Consider the following 15,434-nt stretch of genomic DNA (forward strand, 5'->3'; position numbering starts at 1 on the left):
TCCAAGACCACGTTGTCGTTCCCGACGTGCAGCACACGCTCATTCATGCGTGTGTCCTAGCTTGCGTCGTGACTTGTCTAGTTGCATTCGTGTAATGAAGTGCGCCATGTTTATTCCGAAAGCTGGTGATGGCTGAACATTTTGCCCCGCCGCACTCGCAGTGCTGGTCAGCATGCGAGACGGGTGTTTGTGCCATTCGTAAACACCATCGCTCCACACGACAAAGCCAACGACGTTGTCCCCATGCTGTCGACCGTCCTGCCACTGTCATATTTCACCATGTTGACCTCTTCCAAGGACAAAGTGTGCTGAAAATTTTTTTTCGACTTCAAAAGATTAGTACTATGAAACATTTATTTTACCAATCACGTACTAAAAGGAATTCATCCTGCCATCACCGAGGCAAACAGAGACATCGCAGCGGCACCGCAGCGACGAACAAGCAGGCCCGCCACATGTCGTCACCTTTGCAACGCTCGACGCCACCCCCTCGGTCTACTGTGCCTCCCTCACCCGCTTCAAAGCAGGAACAAACCTTGGGAATTGTCCATGCTGGCAATCCTGCTGCCAACGAGTTGGTGCGGCAGATGAAGGAGCAGTTTGCTGCGCGGAAGACGTTGATCGACGAACAGCGCCAAGAGGTCCTTGCCATGCGAGCATCTCAAGCGAAAACACGTGAGCTGATTGTAAAGCAATTGTCGGAGATGGACAAGAAGCTAGACGACCAACTGTCACAAGTGAGGGAACAGCGCCGCCAGTTCGACATTCACACGCGCGAATTAGATCAATTGTTGTGTCAAGCCAATGCACACGAAGCGCATAGAGCGAAGAAACCCAAGCGAAACCAACAGAACGACGCATATCCGCCTGCAGCTCTGTCAACGGTGGCAGCCACCACTCCGACACCGAGTCCAACCACCGCAACTCAGCCCACTGCTGTACCCGAATCGCCATCGAAATCCCACCAGCCTGTCGCTACGGATGATTCTCCATTTTCCTCTCGTCGTTCTTCTGCACCTCCACCGAAATGGGATATTCGCAAGTGTGGGCAATTCGGGCACCTTTCCAACCTCCACCGCGCCGCAACTACAATGGGAACAGGATGGAATGTCATTGTTGCCACCCACCCTGTGGATGAATTTGCCGTTCGCATGACGTGGCCTGCTAGTTGCTCAGCCCCTTTTTCCCCCGTGATCGCGATCGGGTTCACTCGCGACCCGAATTGCTGGAAGATTCCCGTCAACCACCCGCCCCGCAGCTTTCCATGCCACAGGACGGGCTGGTTCGTCAATGCAAACAAAGGCACTGTATCAACATGTGACGGCCGCGAGAACGAGCCCTGCGGCCTCGTGCTCAAGTCGGGAGACGTGTTGAGAGCTACGTTCGACTTCACGGGAGAAACAATTACGTTTGCGCAGCAACTTGCTCCGCCATGCGAACGCCCCCACGTGACTCTTGAGAATGTGCGCAGCAACGCTTTGTACCCCGTGTTCGTGTCATGCGACAGTGGCATCCTCGTCGAATTTGTCGAGTTGGAGCGCTGACGACCAGGGGAAAGCTCTGTCGGGCTGCGGGAAACAAGTACGATCATTAAATAACACACACAACGACGAATCAATCTACGAGGATGGCTCAGTTGAGGATGAAGGACAGCGCGAGCGCGTGGGAACGGTAGGGCGTGTCCTTTGCGCACGGAAGCTCGACCTGGACGGGGAGTTTGTGGTGCGCAGTTCGTGTCGTGGACTCGGCTCTGGTCTTTCGTTCTTTGTTCTGGAGGCGATAAGCCTTGACGCGGGCCATGATACGCTCCTTGTTGGCCTCATAGTACTCGCGCTTCCCCGCGGCAATCTTGGCCTTGTTCTGTTCGTAGTACGATCGAACGACGGCGAGCTCTTTCTCCCGGTTCTTTTCGTATTGCTTCCGGCGAAACTCAGCTTGACGGGTCTTATCGCGGGCCATCGTGGTTGTGAGGTGGATGGCAAATGGAGAAGTGCCCCAGAATCTCGCACCGGCAGGGCCACACCTGATGCGTGTGGCGGTGGCGATTGTTCGCATGCAGCTGCGGGAGATTCGATGCACGTAACCCTTCGACATTGGTGATCTGTTGCAAATATATTCGTTATATTTCCAAAGAATTTGCAATATTTGAAACTATTATTTTCATGTGGGGTTTCTTCATAGTACAACGGGCGTGCGATGATGAACATGACGTTGAGTATGAAATGCAAGTAGGGCGCGGCGGCCGAGGCAGGTGCTGCCCCAACTCCCTTTCACCTTTGGTTGGCGTGGGGTTTGGAGATGCGTCGTGGGCTTCAGTGCGTCACACTGAGCGGGGTGCAGTCATCCCACTCTCCTTCACGACGTGATGGGTTGGAAACCTCGTTTTCCTCGGCGCGTTGGGGGTGGCACTGAATCATCGGGGCTGGTCTTCAAGTACACTGCTACCGATAGATGGTTGGATAGGATTCTATCCACGGCAGTACAACCGAAAGACTCCCGTTCCGTGGGTTTAGCTCAGGAGGTGGACCGACCCGGAAGAAAACGAACGAAGCGCCTTGGAGCAGCATCTGGTCGTGTACCCAGAGTCCCGACCGATACGAATAGCCAGGGAACGCGCCCGCGGTGTGTGCGGCTGCCTCGCCAAGTCGAGATTCGTTTTTGACCAAACATGTCGAGTCGTAGTCGGCTTCCGTTGTATACCATCAACGTCGTTGTGACCAGCAAAGCTGGTCAAGTAGTACGTGTTATCGTTGTGATCTGCAGAAGAACGAGGTGTGACGGTGCTGGCGGCCTTGTTCCAAAGGAGATTCGAAGGGCTGGTGGTGTGTATGGGTATCGAATGTTAGGCTTTGCACGGCGTCCAGTTGGTGCCCTCTCAGCTGCTGCCCCGGTCAAGCGGTCTTTGGAGTACCAGCTCGAGACCCTTGTATCGGCTGCGCTTGTGTAGATGCTGGCACGCCTGCGACCCAACCTCGTTACGTAAAACGACGAGAGCCGTGCCTGCATCGATCGCCCATGCTTGAGGTCATGAAATAATCTCGGGGCGAACCGATGCCTCCAAACTCAGGCTGATTCTTCAACGAATACGCTCATTCCGGTGGCTCTTCCACTTCGTTCAAGCCATTCTTGCACAGCCAGCTTGATGGTTTGCATTCTTGCCTTGACGAAGACCGGTCCATGTCGATGACGACGTGCAGGTTGGTCGCGCCTTCCCAGACTGAGTTTGTCGCGCCAGCGATGCATGCATGTGCACCACTCCATCCTTCCAAGGCTCCACTTATCCAACGGCCCTCCTTGGAGGATCGATCCAAAGGTCGTCCATGTCGCAGACTTTGCTAAACTGTCTACGCAAAGTCTTCAACATGACGGTCCTTCTTGCCCAACGAAATTTCTTCTTCAACTAGTATGACGTCGCCAGCCATCAGATCGATCGCGCGCATAGGAGATCACGTTGATCGGGCCCATGCAACTGGACGCATGGCACCAGTCGACTGGGGGCATTCTTCTCGCAGGGCGAACGTCGAAAGCCATTCACGTTGCACGTTCATCTCGCGCTTCCAAATGCATACATCCACCGACAAGCCACTTCATATTTGTTGAGGCGTCATTCTTGCTACCACATATTCGCTGGCTGTGGGGGTGCTCGCTTGCCGCACACAGTGAGGCATATGTATCCTGTGGCTCGAGGCCGAGGGGCGAAGTATTCGGGCTCGGTGACCCAATCATGTCAAGAGTATATCACAACGACATTCTCGTGGATGATCCGGAGGGTGTCGACGCAGGCCGCGTTCGCTCCACCAAGTCGATGTCGTCGTCGAATCCGACAAATGCGTCCGGCACGATAAACCCGCCGTATTCGTCCTCGTCGGGTGTGAAATCTTCCATCGACCTGCCTGAGGCAACAAATGGGATGTCCGTGCTGGTCAAGTTTACGGCCGCTTGTGCTAGGATGGTGGTGCTGCGTGAGGTAACATTCCATAGTGCTTCGAAAGGCGTTGTGCACGTTGTCGAAACCTTGGCCGACTTCAACGCATGCACAACTGATGCGAGCGCGCGTTCACGTGGATAGGTCCCTTGCAAACGACTTGCACGATGCAAAAGGCAATCATAATCGGTGGAGATTCGACTTAGTGCATGATGGAGTGTCGGTGCTTGTCAGACCTTTCGTCTTGCGGTCTTGACGTCGCCGGCGGCGTGAATGAAGCCGAACACCATGATGGAAAGTCACCGGATATTCCATCCGGATGTTATATCGCAGCGAGTTGTTATCCAGTCGGATGGGTTCGACGCATGGTTTGGTGGATGGAGCCCCAAGAGTTGAGTCTCGGACAGCAAGAGGCTGCCATGACAGAGAACTCCACCGACAGCACGCCCCAGACGACTCGGACCCGCGCCTCGTTGCGGCGGAGACGATGTCCTCGGCATTGTAGACGACCTCAACGAGGACTTTGCACCCACTGGTTTTTCACTCCGTTGCACACGGCATCTTCAGTGCCACGTCAAAAAAACAATGTTTTTGAGCTTTTTGTTTTGTTCCCTGTCAACAGCCCGAACTCTGTATATACAATTCGATCGAGTGTCGATTGGTCGATTCAGTGAGGGCGTCACGTTGGTGTGGATGCGAGGTCGACCGCCTCTTTTCCTGTTGTTCCGACTTGGACACTCCCCCGGCTGCACCCGCATCAGAGCGGCGGCGGGATGGAACGTGAGGAAGGGGCAGGAGCGTGTTGGAGGAGCGTTCCGAATGGGCCTTGCACAATTTGAATCGCCACGTCCAAGTGGGCAAAACCCAATCCTTTACCCATACAAACTTGGCGATGAAGGGGTGGGGCAAACGGGTTTCTCCCATCCCCTGTCTATCAAGAACCGTCGCGCGCGCCACGTGGTGCCGGGCCTTTACATCGTGGAGTATAACGTGGTACATTCAATACGTTTTACTTCCATCCACGCAGAAAACGCACGTTTAAACGCCTTCCGGCCGTCCACTATGTTGTCACGACCCCCCACGCGGTTGAATCGATTCCGCATTTTCCCCCGATGCACGCCGAGAGGATGGTGCTCCGGACCAGCGCCGTCCTGCTCGTGCTCCTCGCTGTCCTCCAAGGTTCTTATGCACAGCTCAACGACAACTCATCCACGCCTATCGTCACAACGACTGAACCATCACCACCTCCCACAGATAGCCCTGCCACGACCCAACCGGTTACATCCGCTCCTCCGCGTCCATCGCCCACGACTTCTTCTGTTGCTCCGCCAACACCACATCCAACTGTGTCGCCGCAAACCCCGCCCCCTCCCGTCACGACTACCCATATCAACCCCACCACTACGTTGCCGTCCACCACTGCTCCACCGCCAGTGACGCCCACGCCGTCGCCAACCACTTTAACCCCCTCGACTACTGACAATACGGCGACCTTAGCGCCCATCCCAACGATTACATCCCCCGAAGTCTTCACGATAGAACCACCCTTGGACGATACTGTTCCTGATGCCACGCCAGGCTCAGGAGGCAAACAACGTTCGAGAACTCCTTCTCCGACCGAAAACACCACGTCGGATGAGACTTCCGAGAGCTCGAACGCGGTCGGTGTGGTCGCAACGATCGGCGCGATTTTTGCCGGCATTGGACTTGCAGTCGGCGCTGTGTGGCTCGTCCGTCGCCGTCGAATGGAAGAACTCGCAGACGACGACGACGAGGTCGAGTTGGACGACTTCATTCCGCCGAAAGTAGAGCGAAAGCAATCGCAGCAAACCCATCAAACTCGTCCGTCGTCCTGGAGCTCTAATGACGATGGCATCCGACACAGTGCAAACCCTGCCGTTGGTCATGTTCAGGACGACCCTCACTCGATTGCCCTGGACGTCGACGACTCGGTCTTCTTCACGTGGCGATCCCCGAGCCAGAAGAACCAACCTCCAGTCTTCACGCAACTCGTCGTGACGTCCGAACAAGACGACGATGACACTGCACCCATGTTCATGCGGTCGCCTAGCGACCAAATGATGCTGCACAGCGACGTCCCGGACATCTTTCTGACCGGCGAATCGAGCTCAAGCTTTTCGAGTTACCAGTACACGCAGCGCGAAAACGGCGTTCCCAATCAAGACGGATCGAAACCCGTGCCATGCTTTGATGCAGCCGACTCTAGTGACATCCACAGTCATGCATCTGTGTCCTACAGCTCCACTCCTTGCCACCACAGGTCGAGCTACAACGACGATGGCGACTCATACGCTGAGGGCGACGATGACGACAACCGCTCATTCATGTCCGCTGCTTCATCGAACGTCAGTGGCTTGTACATCCAGTCCGAGTCGGACTACTCGCCGCGATCCTCCCAGCAGTCCTCCGACATGCCGACTCCAGTTCACCGTCGCACCACAAAGTACGACCAGTAGCCATATAGATTTGTCTTAATTTATTCCGGGAATGTCAGTATTTGATTGGTTTAAAAGTATCAATGGAGACGTATAATGGATGAAAATAGTGTCATTTTCGTGGGGGATTTTCGTTGCGTTTTTCTCTCCCTGGACATGTAGACGACGCCGCCGCGACTCAGATGATCATATCCCACTACCCAATTTGCGACGTCCATGGCAGAGGAACCAGAGCCCGAAGTGCCGCCGACGACGGCCGCATCAAGCAAGACCGTTGCGAAGCCACCGTCGTCGTCCTCTGTGCCATCAACTCTAGCTCTCGTCGGACTCTCTATAGCCGTGGCCGTCGCTGCAACTGTCTTCTATACTCCTGTTGAAAGTGTCCAATTAACACATCAACAGACTCAAGAGCAACTCTTCCGTGCAGCGCTGCATATTCCTCGCTCCCGCGGCAACCTCACCCTTGCGAATGCATCGTCTATTCCCACGTATGGCGAGCTTCCCAAATACGAGACGGACATTGTTTCGATGGACGTTCAGTTGTTCTTGGAGCCACGGACGTGCTCTTCAGTGAAGCCGGCGCTCGTGAGCTCGTCGTGGGTGCCTGTAAAGAGCGTGATGCAATTGCCAGTGGGCACGCTTCGTGCAAATCAGTCGGTGTTTATCATGCGGAACGGCGCGAACGAAGGGTCTCATTCCCTTCACTCAAATTCACGCTCACGCTTTATTTGATATAGGCTGCACTTTCGATGGGACGGAGATGACAGTTGCTTGCATGAGCTGGCCCGAACCGCTGCCCTTTCCCTCGGCGTCCCTCCGCTCCGACTCGACAATGGTGTGCGCTTGGCGTCGCAGTACAGCCTGCCCCTCTTGAATGCCGCCGACGTGGAGGCTTCGAACCGTATCGTTCATGTCCTGCTTGACTTTGATCTGTGGGTGTGGCCTGGTATCGAAGTCAACTTTACGTACACCTTGCATGACAACATGACGCTCACGACCAAGAGCTTGTCGCCGCGTGTGTTGTCGCTGGCGAATTTCATCACGCAAGACGAAGCGAACGAAATCATTGCTCAGGGCGAGAAGTACTTGAGGCGATCGCCGACTGGGGAGTCGGTCGAAGGCACGGTGTCGGACATCCGCACGAGTTATACGGCATTTCTGCCCGACACTGCGTTTTCCAGGTACAACGAGATTGGCATTGCTTGGATGTGACAGCCACGAAATTCCCACAGACTTTTCCAACATCGAAGCGCGGCCGTCGCGCGGCTGCCGAGCCCGTCGTACGCAGAACGCATTCAGCTCGTGCGATATCGCCCCGGCGAATTTTACCGACAGCACTTGGACACGATGTCGTCCAAGAATATTGTGACACCGCCAATCTACACCTACGACGACTTTCTGAAATGGGCGAGTGTTGCTGCGGCATCCTTGGATGTGCTCGACAACGAGTCGATTCCTGACGGGTTTCGGCCAGGCCAGCCGCTCTACCCGAATGGCAAAGACGTCAAGTTTGCACGAGCATTAGTTGAGTTGTTTTGGAACGACGGCGTTGCCAACCACTTCTTTGAAAGCCGAGACGAAGTCGAGTGGGAGCGTTGGCTGGCGGCCAAGGTCGCTTCGTCCAGTGGAAACCCTTTGAGACAGCTGCTCAAACCCAACGGTACCATTCGAGTCTTTCATGTCGAACTCACGACATGTGTAGCAAAACCAGACTACTTGATCCACATCATTCGGATGTGGGAACGCCGTTTGAATCTGCCTGCCGTGACTCCATACAACGAGTTGCCACGTGCAGCGACTGGTACGACGGGACTCCGCGAACAACGGGTGACTTGATGGGGCCCTGCCAGGTCTCTCGCATTTTCTCCGTTGGATTCGATGGGCGAAAGAACGCATCAGTGGACTTGGCGACGCCGTTCCAAATAGCATTCGCCCGAGCGGGAAACTGTACCCGAAATACGACCAGTATTTCCAATACGAAATCATTCGACTGCTCTTCAAGCACCACACGACGGCCGAGTTGATCACGCTCTTGACGAAGAAATGGTGGGGGGTCTGACCTGTTGAAACTTGCTCACGTCCATGTGTGCAGGTACGACTTTTTGGTCGAATACAAGGCTCGGCGGGATTGCATCCACATTTTGCTGCAACAAGTGCCAGCGTTGGCGCAGGCCGTGGCGGACACGTGGGAAAAGGAAGTCCAAATGCCCGATGGGAAGCTGTCGTACAAGCTGCCCGCACATGTCCACCACATGACGCCGAATCGCTTTGTCACCTTGTTTATGTACCTCAACGCGGTCGAAAGCGGCGGGGGCACCGTGTTTCCGTATGGTAGCCGCGTGACTCCTGCTGACGTGGAGATTCCTTCCAAAGGCATGGAGGAATGCGGCAAGGGATTGAACGCCCCTCCCACCGCGTTTGGTGCGAGCTTGTTCTACACGCAAACCCCTGATCAAGAAGTCGATCCACTCGCGCTGCATGGAGGGTGCCCACCGCAAGGAGGCATCAAGTGGGGCTCCAACTCGTTCATGTGGAATGCCGATGCCGGCGAAGGCAGTGACTTTTGGAATTAAGTCTGCATCATCACGTGCTGTGTCCGTCCATGTTGTTGTGGAATATATTTCTTTCTTGTGGTGATTCTCAAAATATCCTCAAATTACATGTCATGCTCGTCAAACTATCTGCAGTTCGGATACGTGAATGTTTCCGGATAGTTCTTGACATTCGATCGCCATTGCTTTTGATTGCGATGGTCAAAGCACCGGCCAAGCCGGCGTCCGTCGTCGGTGATGTCGTTCGCAAGACACTCAACCTTCCCAAGACGGACTTTCCCATGCGCGCAAATGCGACAGTTCGTGAACCTCAGCTGCATGCACGCACAGTGACAGAGCTGTACGCGACGCAAGAGAAGGAACGCAAAGGCGTTGCCAAGACGTTCTATCTTCACGATGGACCGCCGTTTGCCAATGGATCGCTGCATACCGGTCACTTCCTCAACCGCGTGCTCAAGGACATCATCAACAGGCAAGCTTGAGGCATCGCCTCGCAGCCCTTTTACTCAGTTGTAGGTACAAGTTGCAGCGAGGTTATTATGTGCACTACGTGCCGGGTTGGGATTGCCACGGTTTGCCCATTGAAATCAAGGCCCTGGAGAAGCTCAAGCAGCCCCGCGATAAGGTACAATGCGATTCTTTATATCAACATTCATCCCGCGCTTTGTGTTCACCAGTTGGACCCCATGGACATCCGAAAGCATTCGAGAGAGTTAGCCCTTGGCGCGATCGAAAGCCAAAAGCAGGATTTGATGCGTTGGGGAATCTTGGCCGACTGGAGCGGCGATAAAGGCACGCGATACCTCACGATGGACCCAGAATATGAAGTCAAACAGTACGACGTGTTCAAGCAAATGGTGAAGGACGGGCTCATTGTCCAAGGGTACAAACCGGTCTACTGGTCCCCTTCGTCCGGAACAGCGTTGGCCGAGTCGGAACTCGAGTACCAAGACGACCACGTCTCGTCGTCTGCGTACGTCCGCTTCCCCGTCAAGCACTCTCCCGTCGCGTTGAAGGCCTTTCCAAACGTACTCTTGTCATTGCTTCGAAAGCATCGCCTCACACGTTCATGTCGTTGCAGATTACCGCTGTCATATGGACGACCACGCCATGGACCATTCCTGCGAACCGTGGGCTGTGTGTGCGGTACGCCATCGGTCGTGTTCAACTTTCATATCATGGCGACATATCGCAGGTCCAACTTGGAATATGCGATCGTGGAAGTGGCGCCTGGCCAGCATGACCTGGTTGCATTGGCCCTAGTCGACTCGTATGCCCAGACCGTGCTGCACCAAGAACATGTCAAAGTGGTTGCGACCGTGTGGGGCAAAGACCTCACTGGCGGCGTATTCCGCCACCCGCTCAACGGCCAAGATTCGATCGGCATGCGAAGCAATCCCATTGATGCTTTGCTAACGAGTTGAACGGGTAGTGTTACTGGGCGACCACGTCACGACCGATGCAGGAACGGGCATTGTCCACACGGCGCCGGCTCACGGCCAAGAGGATTACTTTGCCTGGATGGCGCATCACGCCCAGCACCACACAGACAACTCGATGACGTGCCTTGTGGACGAAAAAGGTCATTCGAGCCAGTCGGACCTATAACGTGACGCAAACTGTACAGGATGTTACACCGCCGAAGCCGGCGCGGACCTTGCGGGGCTCTTCGTCCAGACGCACGGCACGGAAAAAGTGTTGGAGCAACTCACGGCATCTAACGCCCTCGTGTCCGTCTCCAACTATACCCATCGCTTCCCGTATGACTGGCGCACAAAGAAACCGATTCTGCTCCGCGCGACCAAGCAGTGGTTTGCCAAATTGGATTCGCTGCATGCTCTGGGCCATGAAGTACTCGCCCTGCTTTGTTCACTCTGTCAACCTACATGCAATTTTTAGGCTCTGGACAACGTCAACATGCATCCGAAAGCGTCGCGCCGCCGCCTGGAAGCTACCTTGTCTAGCCGAAGCGAATGGTGCGTGCGAAAGAAGGTCAACAGATGGGTCAAGGCGAGGCCGTAGGTGCATATCCCGCCAACGCGCTTGGGGCGTCCCGATTCCAGTCTTCTACGAGAAGGATACGATGGAGCCCCTGCTGAACGACGTGACGATCGCCCATGTGCAAAAGGTCATGCTCGAAAATGGAGGCACGGACGCCTGGTGGTCGCAGCCTGTGTCCACGTTACTCGCGCCTGAGTACGACCCTGCGCAATACGTCAAGGGCACCGATACGCTCGACGTCTGGTTTGACTCGGGAAGCTCGTGGAATGCAGTGCTGCCAAAGGGCGTGCAGGCCGACATCTACCTTGAAGGTACAACCGAGTTGGGCAAAACGATATGTGGGGCTCAACGTTAGCCATCGTCAGGCTCGGACCAACATCGCGGGTGGTTCCAATCGTCGCTCCTCACGTCTTTGGCGGTGCAGCGCAAGGCACCGTACAAGAACGTGATCACCCACGGGTTCATCCTGGACGAACGAGGCCAAAAGATGTCCAAGTCGCTCGGCAACGTGCTCGTACCGCACGACATCATTGAAGGCCAGCCGAAGAAGAAGATTCCCCCGTATGGTGTGGACACATTGCGGTATTGGGTCGCATCAACGGACTACACAAGTCAAGTCGGCATTGGGCCCAACACGATGATCAAGATCAGCGATCATGTTCGCAAGGTCCGTCTCCATGCAGCGACTATCGCCATATGACGCAATCACTCGTAGGTGCGGAACACGGCACGTTTCCTTCTCGCCAACTTGAACGACTTCGACCCTCGCATCGACTCAGTTGCGTACTCGGACATGACGTCGCTGGACCAGTACATGCTCCATGTTCTCCACGATCTCCAAGCGGAAATCACTGACGGGTAGCGTTCCATGTGGTGCTTGAAACGACGTACAATTTGTGAATGCTTGATTAGGTACGAAACGTTTGCGTTCAATAAAGTGCAGCAGGCGATTGCGCACTTTATTGCGACGGACTTATCCGCGTTCTACATGGAAGCATGCAAAGATCGGTTGTACTGTGAAGCTCCCGCCGATCCGTTCCGCCGGTCCGCGCAGACGGCACGTCTCGACCGTTGTACATTGAAATGGCCATGCACTAACAGGTGGATGGAAATAGGTGCTTGATGTTGCTCTCGAAACCATCACGAAGGCAATTGCCCCAGTTGTGTGCCACACGGCGGAAGACATCCGTCTCCACCGCCTGGCCCAGTTTACCAACGCCATGTTGAACGATGTCCCAGGAAGCGTATTTTTGGAAGGATGGTTCGAGCCTAAGGTATTCGATGGATGCAAGGATGTCACGTACATGTTCATTGCGACCAACCCATAGCCGGAATGGCGAAACGACGAAGTGGCGGCGGCTTGGAAAGTGCTTCGATCTCTGCGATTGCAAGTGAATCGCACCGTGGAACAGCTACGTGAACAAGGAGCGATCAAAACGACGATGGAGTGCAACATTGACGTCAGTGATGGAGAAGTTCGAACTCCCCGCTCATCACGACATTGCCGTGATAGATTTACGCGAATGGCGAACTAGCGGACCTTTTGAAGCAAGTGAACTCGCGCATTCTCGAAGATATGCTGATGTGCTCAGGAGTGAAGTTGTTTGACCTGGATGCTTCGGCTGGGGAAACAACGACAGTGATGGACAAGTACCCTGTCCGCGTTGTTGTTCGAGCAGCCGAAGGGCACAAATGCCCACGTTGCTGGAAGTACGCCTTGGAGGTGAACGAGACTCAAGAGACTCTCTGTACCCGATGTGCCACGGCTGTTGGATGCTCTAGTGTGCACGATCTTGCCGACTAGAACCGTACGAGGAAGGTTTAATCGACAGCAAGAGTTTTGCATGCTTCTCCCGTATCAGGCGCTACTTCACGTCAACAAAGCCCCCCTTGAACAACGGCTCATTCTCTGAAGGACTCTTCCTTTGCAATGCCTCATCAACTTCTTGAGAGGAGAGGAAGCCGATGGAGTACCTAGCGCATGCCCCATCGATCAATTGACACTCACCAAGCTGGTGTTTGTGATCTTGCAACATTTTGGCTGAATTCCCAACTTGTTTAATTTCGTCTGTACGGATTCAGTAAATTTGGGTAAAAGTTTCGTCAATATTTGTGAAATCAAGCCAATCCGAGCGCTTCGTTCATCGAACGCTCTCGAAGTGTTGGCTCGGCTGAATCTGGCGTTCTCGAAATTTCGACACGAGCAAGCTCCATACATTTTCACTGTCGCTGGTTTCTCCTATTTGATTGGTTTGAATCTGTCCAATCCAGATATTTAACGTGATTTAACACACTCGGGAAACTCGAAGGCGGCAAACGTGTGGACCCTTTCCATTCAAATACGCACTTAACGTGACGATTTCAGGTGCACGAATACCGTTTTGAACGAGCGTGGACGACGGCGTGTCGACTTTAACGTCGAAGATTTTCCTTGCACCGCAATGGACACGAGATCATTTTCCTTTTCACAATGTTCGGTGGAAGCGGCTTTGAATCGTTCTTTGGCGGCGGCGACGCCCGTGGTGGCGGCCCGTCCAAACCCGTGGACAACAGTGCCTACTATGAGACGCTTGGTGTACCCAAGACCGCCAGTGCCGCCGATATCAAGAAGGCGTACCGCAAGCTGGCGCTCAAGAACCACCCGGACAAGGGTGGTGACCCCGAACTTTTCAAGGACATCACGGTCGCGTATGAAGTTCTCTCGGACCCGGAAAAGCGCGAACTGTACGACAGATATGGTGAAGAAGGATTGCAACAAGGCGGAGGCGGTGGACATCCTGGAGCCGACATTTTCTCGCAAATGTTCGGCGGTGGTCGTCCCCGCGGCCCCCAACGTGGTGAAGACTTGACCCATCCGTTGAAGGTGTCGTTAGAAGACTTGTACAACGGCAAGACCGTCAAACTTGCGGTGAATCGTGACGTTCTGTGTGGCGGATGCGCTGGTCGAGGTGGTCCCGAGGGTGCTGAAACCACGTGCGGCACTTGTAATGGGCGCGGCATGCGCATCCAGCACCGCCAAATCGCTCCTGGCATGGTTCAACAGGTCCAGTCGGTGTGTGCTGACTGCCGTGGCCAAGGCAAGTCGATTCGCGAATCCGATCGATGCAAGGTGTGCAAGGGCAACAAAGTCACTAAGGAGCGCAAGGTGCTCGAAGTGCACATCGAAAAGGGCATGCGCAACGGCCAACGCATCACGTTTAAGGGCGAAGCTGACCAAGCCCCAGGCTTAGTTGCTGGTGATATCGTGTTTGTTGTCCAAGAGAAGGAGCACGCTGTGTTCCAGCGCAAGGGCGGAAACCTCATTTTCGAAAAGAAGATCTCGCTCGTGGAAGCGTTGACTGGTTTCGAAACGATCGTCGAGCACTTGGACGGCCGCCACTTGCACGTGAAGTCTGCCCCCGGCGACGTGATCAAACCCAACCAATTCAAGGCTATCCAAGGTGAAGGCATGCCTCAGCACGGCAACCCGTACGTGAAGGGGCAACTGGTCATCCTGTTCAAGGTCGAGTTCCCTACCCAGTTAACCTCCGCGCAAGCGACCGCGCTCAAGTCGCTATTCCCACCTCCGGCTCGACTGACCCGTGTCACAGACGCAGAAGAAGCGTACCTGACGGACTTCGATGCCGAAGCCGCCAAGCAGCAGGCCTCGCAAGAAGCGTACGACTCGGACGAAGACCGAGGGCACCGAGGAGGTCCTGGTGGAGTGCAATGCCAGCAACAATAAGAGTAGGAGCTTACAATATCTAAACCACCCTTAACTATTTCAATGATGGACGCACTCGACCACGTACAGCGGCGGGGCTTTCCAGGTGTCTTTGCTAGCACTTCACGTTGTCATGGGGCTCGAGCCGAAGCTCACGACGGACGTGGCACGTCCGTGGGGGGCGTATGTACCGAGGACAGAACTTGGATCCACTTGGCCCGCCCCTGTGTACATCAAGACCTGCTTCGTCCATCATGCTAACGCGACTACCGCCGCATTTCCAGGGACTTCCATGAAACCAAACCATCCAACTCATAGCGCACGACAGCGTGAATGTCACCCACGTCGACGCGAACGTCGTGGACTTCCTGCCTCCTCGCCGTGATTTTGCCCACGTTGGATGAACGTCCAACGTCGAGACATGATGCGGCAAGTGTGCGTGTCAGGCGCATCATGGACGCTTGCCACGGCCCATCCGTCTCTCCCGCCACGGCCCACAGTACAGTTGAACAAGGTGCATCATGTCGGATGCGCTGTCCATATATGTGACTTCTTCATGAGTGCAGCGTTTCATTCCATCTCTCAAGTCGAATTCACACCAAATCCGTTCAAATCCCAAATTTGGAAAAATGCGAATCCATGGGCTCCAATTTTGGATATTTGTTCTGAGAGAGGCGAAGTGATATTTCCAACGAATGTTCGTCGAGAAGTCCCTAACGCCCAACTGAATTTAGTGTGCCAAAACATACCAGATCACAAACACATTTTTACACACATTAATACATACTACTCTGGTC

At 54.6% G+C, this 15,434-nt stretch overlaps 6 protein-coding genes across 7 annotated transcripts; 4 read left to right on the top strand and 2 right to left on the bottom strand.

Moving 5' to 3' along the window:
- The first annotated feature begins 661 nt into the window (after positions 1 to 661).
- Positions 662 to 1,940, top strand: H310_10016 (hypothetical protein). The gene is made up of 2 exons (XM_008876253.1): positions 662 to 737; positions 784 to 1,940. Exon 2 carries the CDS (start codon positions 1,092 to 1,094, stop codon positions 1,542 to 1,544), a length of 453 nt encoding a protein of 150 aa, XP_008874475.1. The 5' UTR covers positions 662 to 737; positions 784 to 1,091; the 3' UTR covers positions 1,545 to 1,940.
- On the bottom strand, positions 1,488 to 1,959 carry H310_10017 (hypothetical protein; the record flags this gene model as incomplete). Its single annotated transcript, XM_008876254.1, has 1 exon — positions 1,488 to 1,959. The coding sequence occupies one exon, from the start codon at positions 1,957 to 1,959 to the stop codon at positions 1,633 to 1,635; it is 327 nt and encodes a 108-aa protein (XP_008874476.1). The 3' UTR covers positions 1,488 to 1,632.
- Positions 1,960 to 5,033: 3,074 nt separating this feature from the next.
- H310_10018 (hypothetical protein) lies at positions 5,034 to 6,442 on the bottom strand. The gene has a single exon (XM_008876255.1). It carries the CDS (start codon positions 5,718 to 5,720, stop codon positions 5,109 to 5,111), a length of 612 nt encoding a protein of 203 aa, XP_008874477.1. The 5' UTR covers positions 5,721 to 6,442; the 3' UTR covers positions 5,034 to 5,108.
- A 155-nt stretch (positions 6,443 to 6,597) lies between these two features.
- Positions 6,598 to 8,954, top strand: H310_10019 (hypothetical protein; the record flags this gene model as incomplete). Its single annotated transcript, XM_008876256.1, has 6 exons — positions 6,598 to 7,070; positions 7,119 to 7,562; positions 7,614 to 8,041; positions 8,084 to 8,182; positions 8,232 to 8,427; positions 8,474 to 8,954. The coding sequence occupies 6 exons, from the start codon at positions 6,598 to 6,600 to the stop codon at positions 8,952 to 8,954; spliced, it is 2,121 nt and encodes a 706-aa protein (XP_008874478.1).
- Positions 8,955 to 9,114: 160 nt separating this feature from the next.
- H310_10020 lies at positions 9,115 to 12,956 on the top strand. 2 transcript variants are annotated; one of them, XM_008876258.1, is made up of 15 exons: positions 9,115 to 9,405; positions 9,450 to 9,558; positions 9,611 to 9,961; positions 10,015 to 10,079; positions 10,129 to 10,316; positions 10,366 to 10,515; positions 10,561 to 10,784; positions 10,833 to 10,909; positions 10,956 to 11,245; positions 11,300 to 11,601; positions 11,650 to 11,792; positions 11,847 to 11,991; positions 12,050 to 12,208; positions 12,263 to 12,394; positions 12,448 to 12,956. In XM_008876258.1, exons 1-15 carry the CDS (start codon positions 9,131 to 9,133, stop codon positions 12,736 to 12,738), a joined length of 2,901 nt encoding a protein of 966 aa, XP_008874480.1. In that variant the 5' UTR covers positions 9,115 to 9,130; the 3' UTR covers positions 12,739 to 12,956. The 2 variants fall into 2 exon arrangements, with proteins under 2 accessions (XP_008874480.1, XP_008874479.1); XM_008876257.1 differs by having other exon boundaries at positions 12,050 to 12,394.
- A 331-nt stretch (positions 12,957 to 13,287) lies between these two features.
- On the top strand, positions 13,288 to 15,007 carry H310_10021 (hypothetical protein). Its single transcript, XM_008876259.1, has one exon. It carries the CDS (start codon positions 13,405 to 13,407, stop codon positions 14,656 to 14,658), a length of 1,254 nt encoding a protein of 417 aa, XP_008874481.1. The 5' UTR covers positions 13,288 to 13,404; the 3' UTR covers positions 14,659 to 15,007.
- The last annotated feature ends 427 nt before the right edge of the window (positions 15,008 to 15,434 follow it).

This window comes from Aphanomyces invadans (assembly GCF_000520115.1).
Source record: "Aphanomyces invadans strain NJM9701 unplaced genomic scaffold supercont1.24, whole genome shotgun sequence".
Taxonomy (NCBI): domain Eukaryota; phylum Oomycota; class Saprolegniomycetes; order Saprolegniales; family Verrucalvaceae; genus Aphanomyces; species Aphanomyces invadans.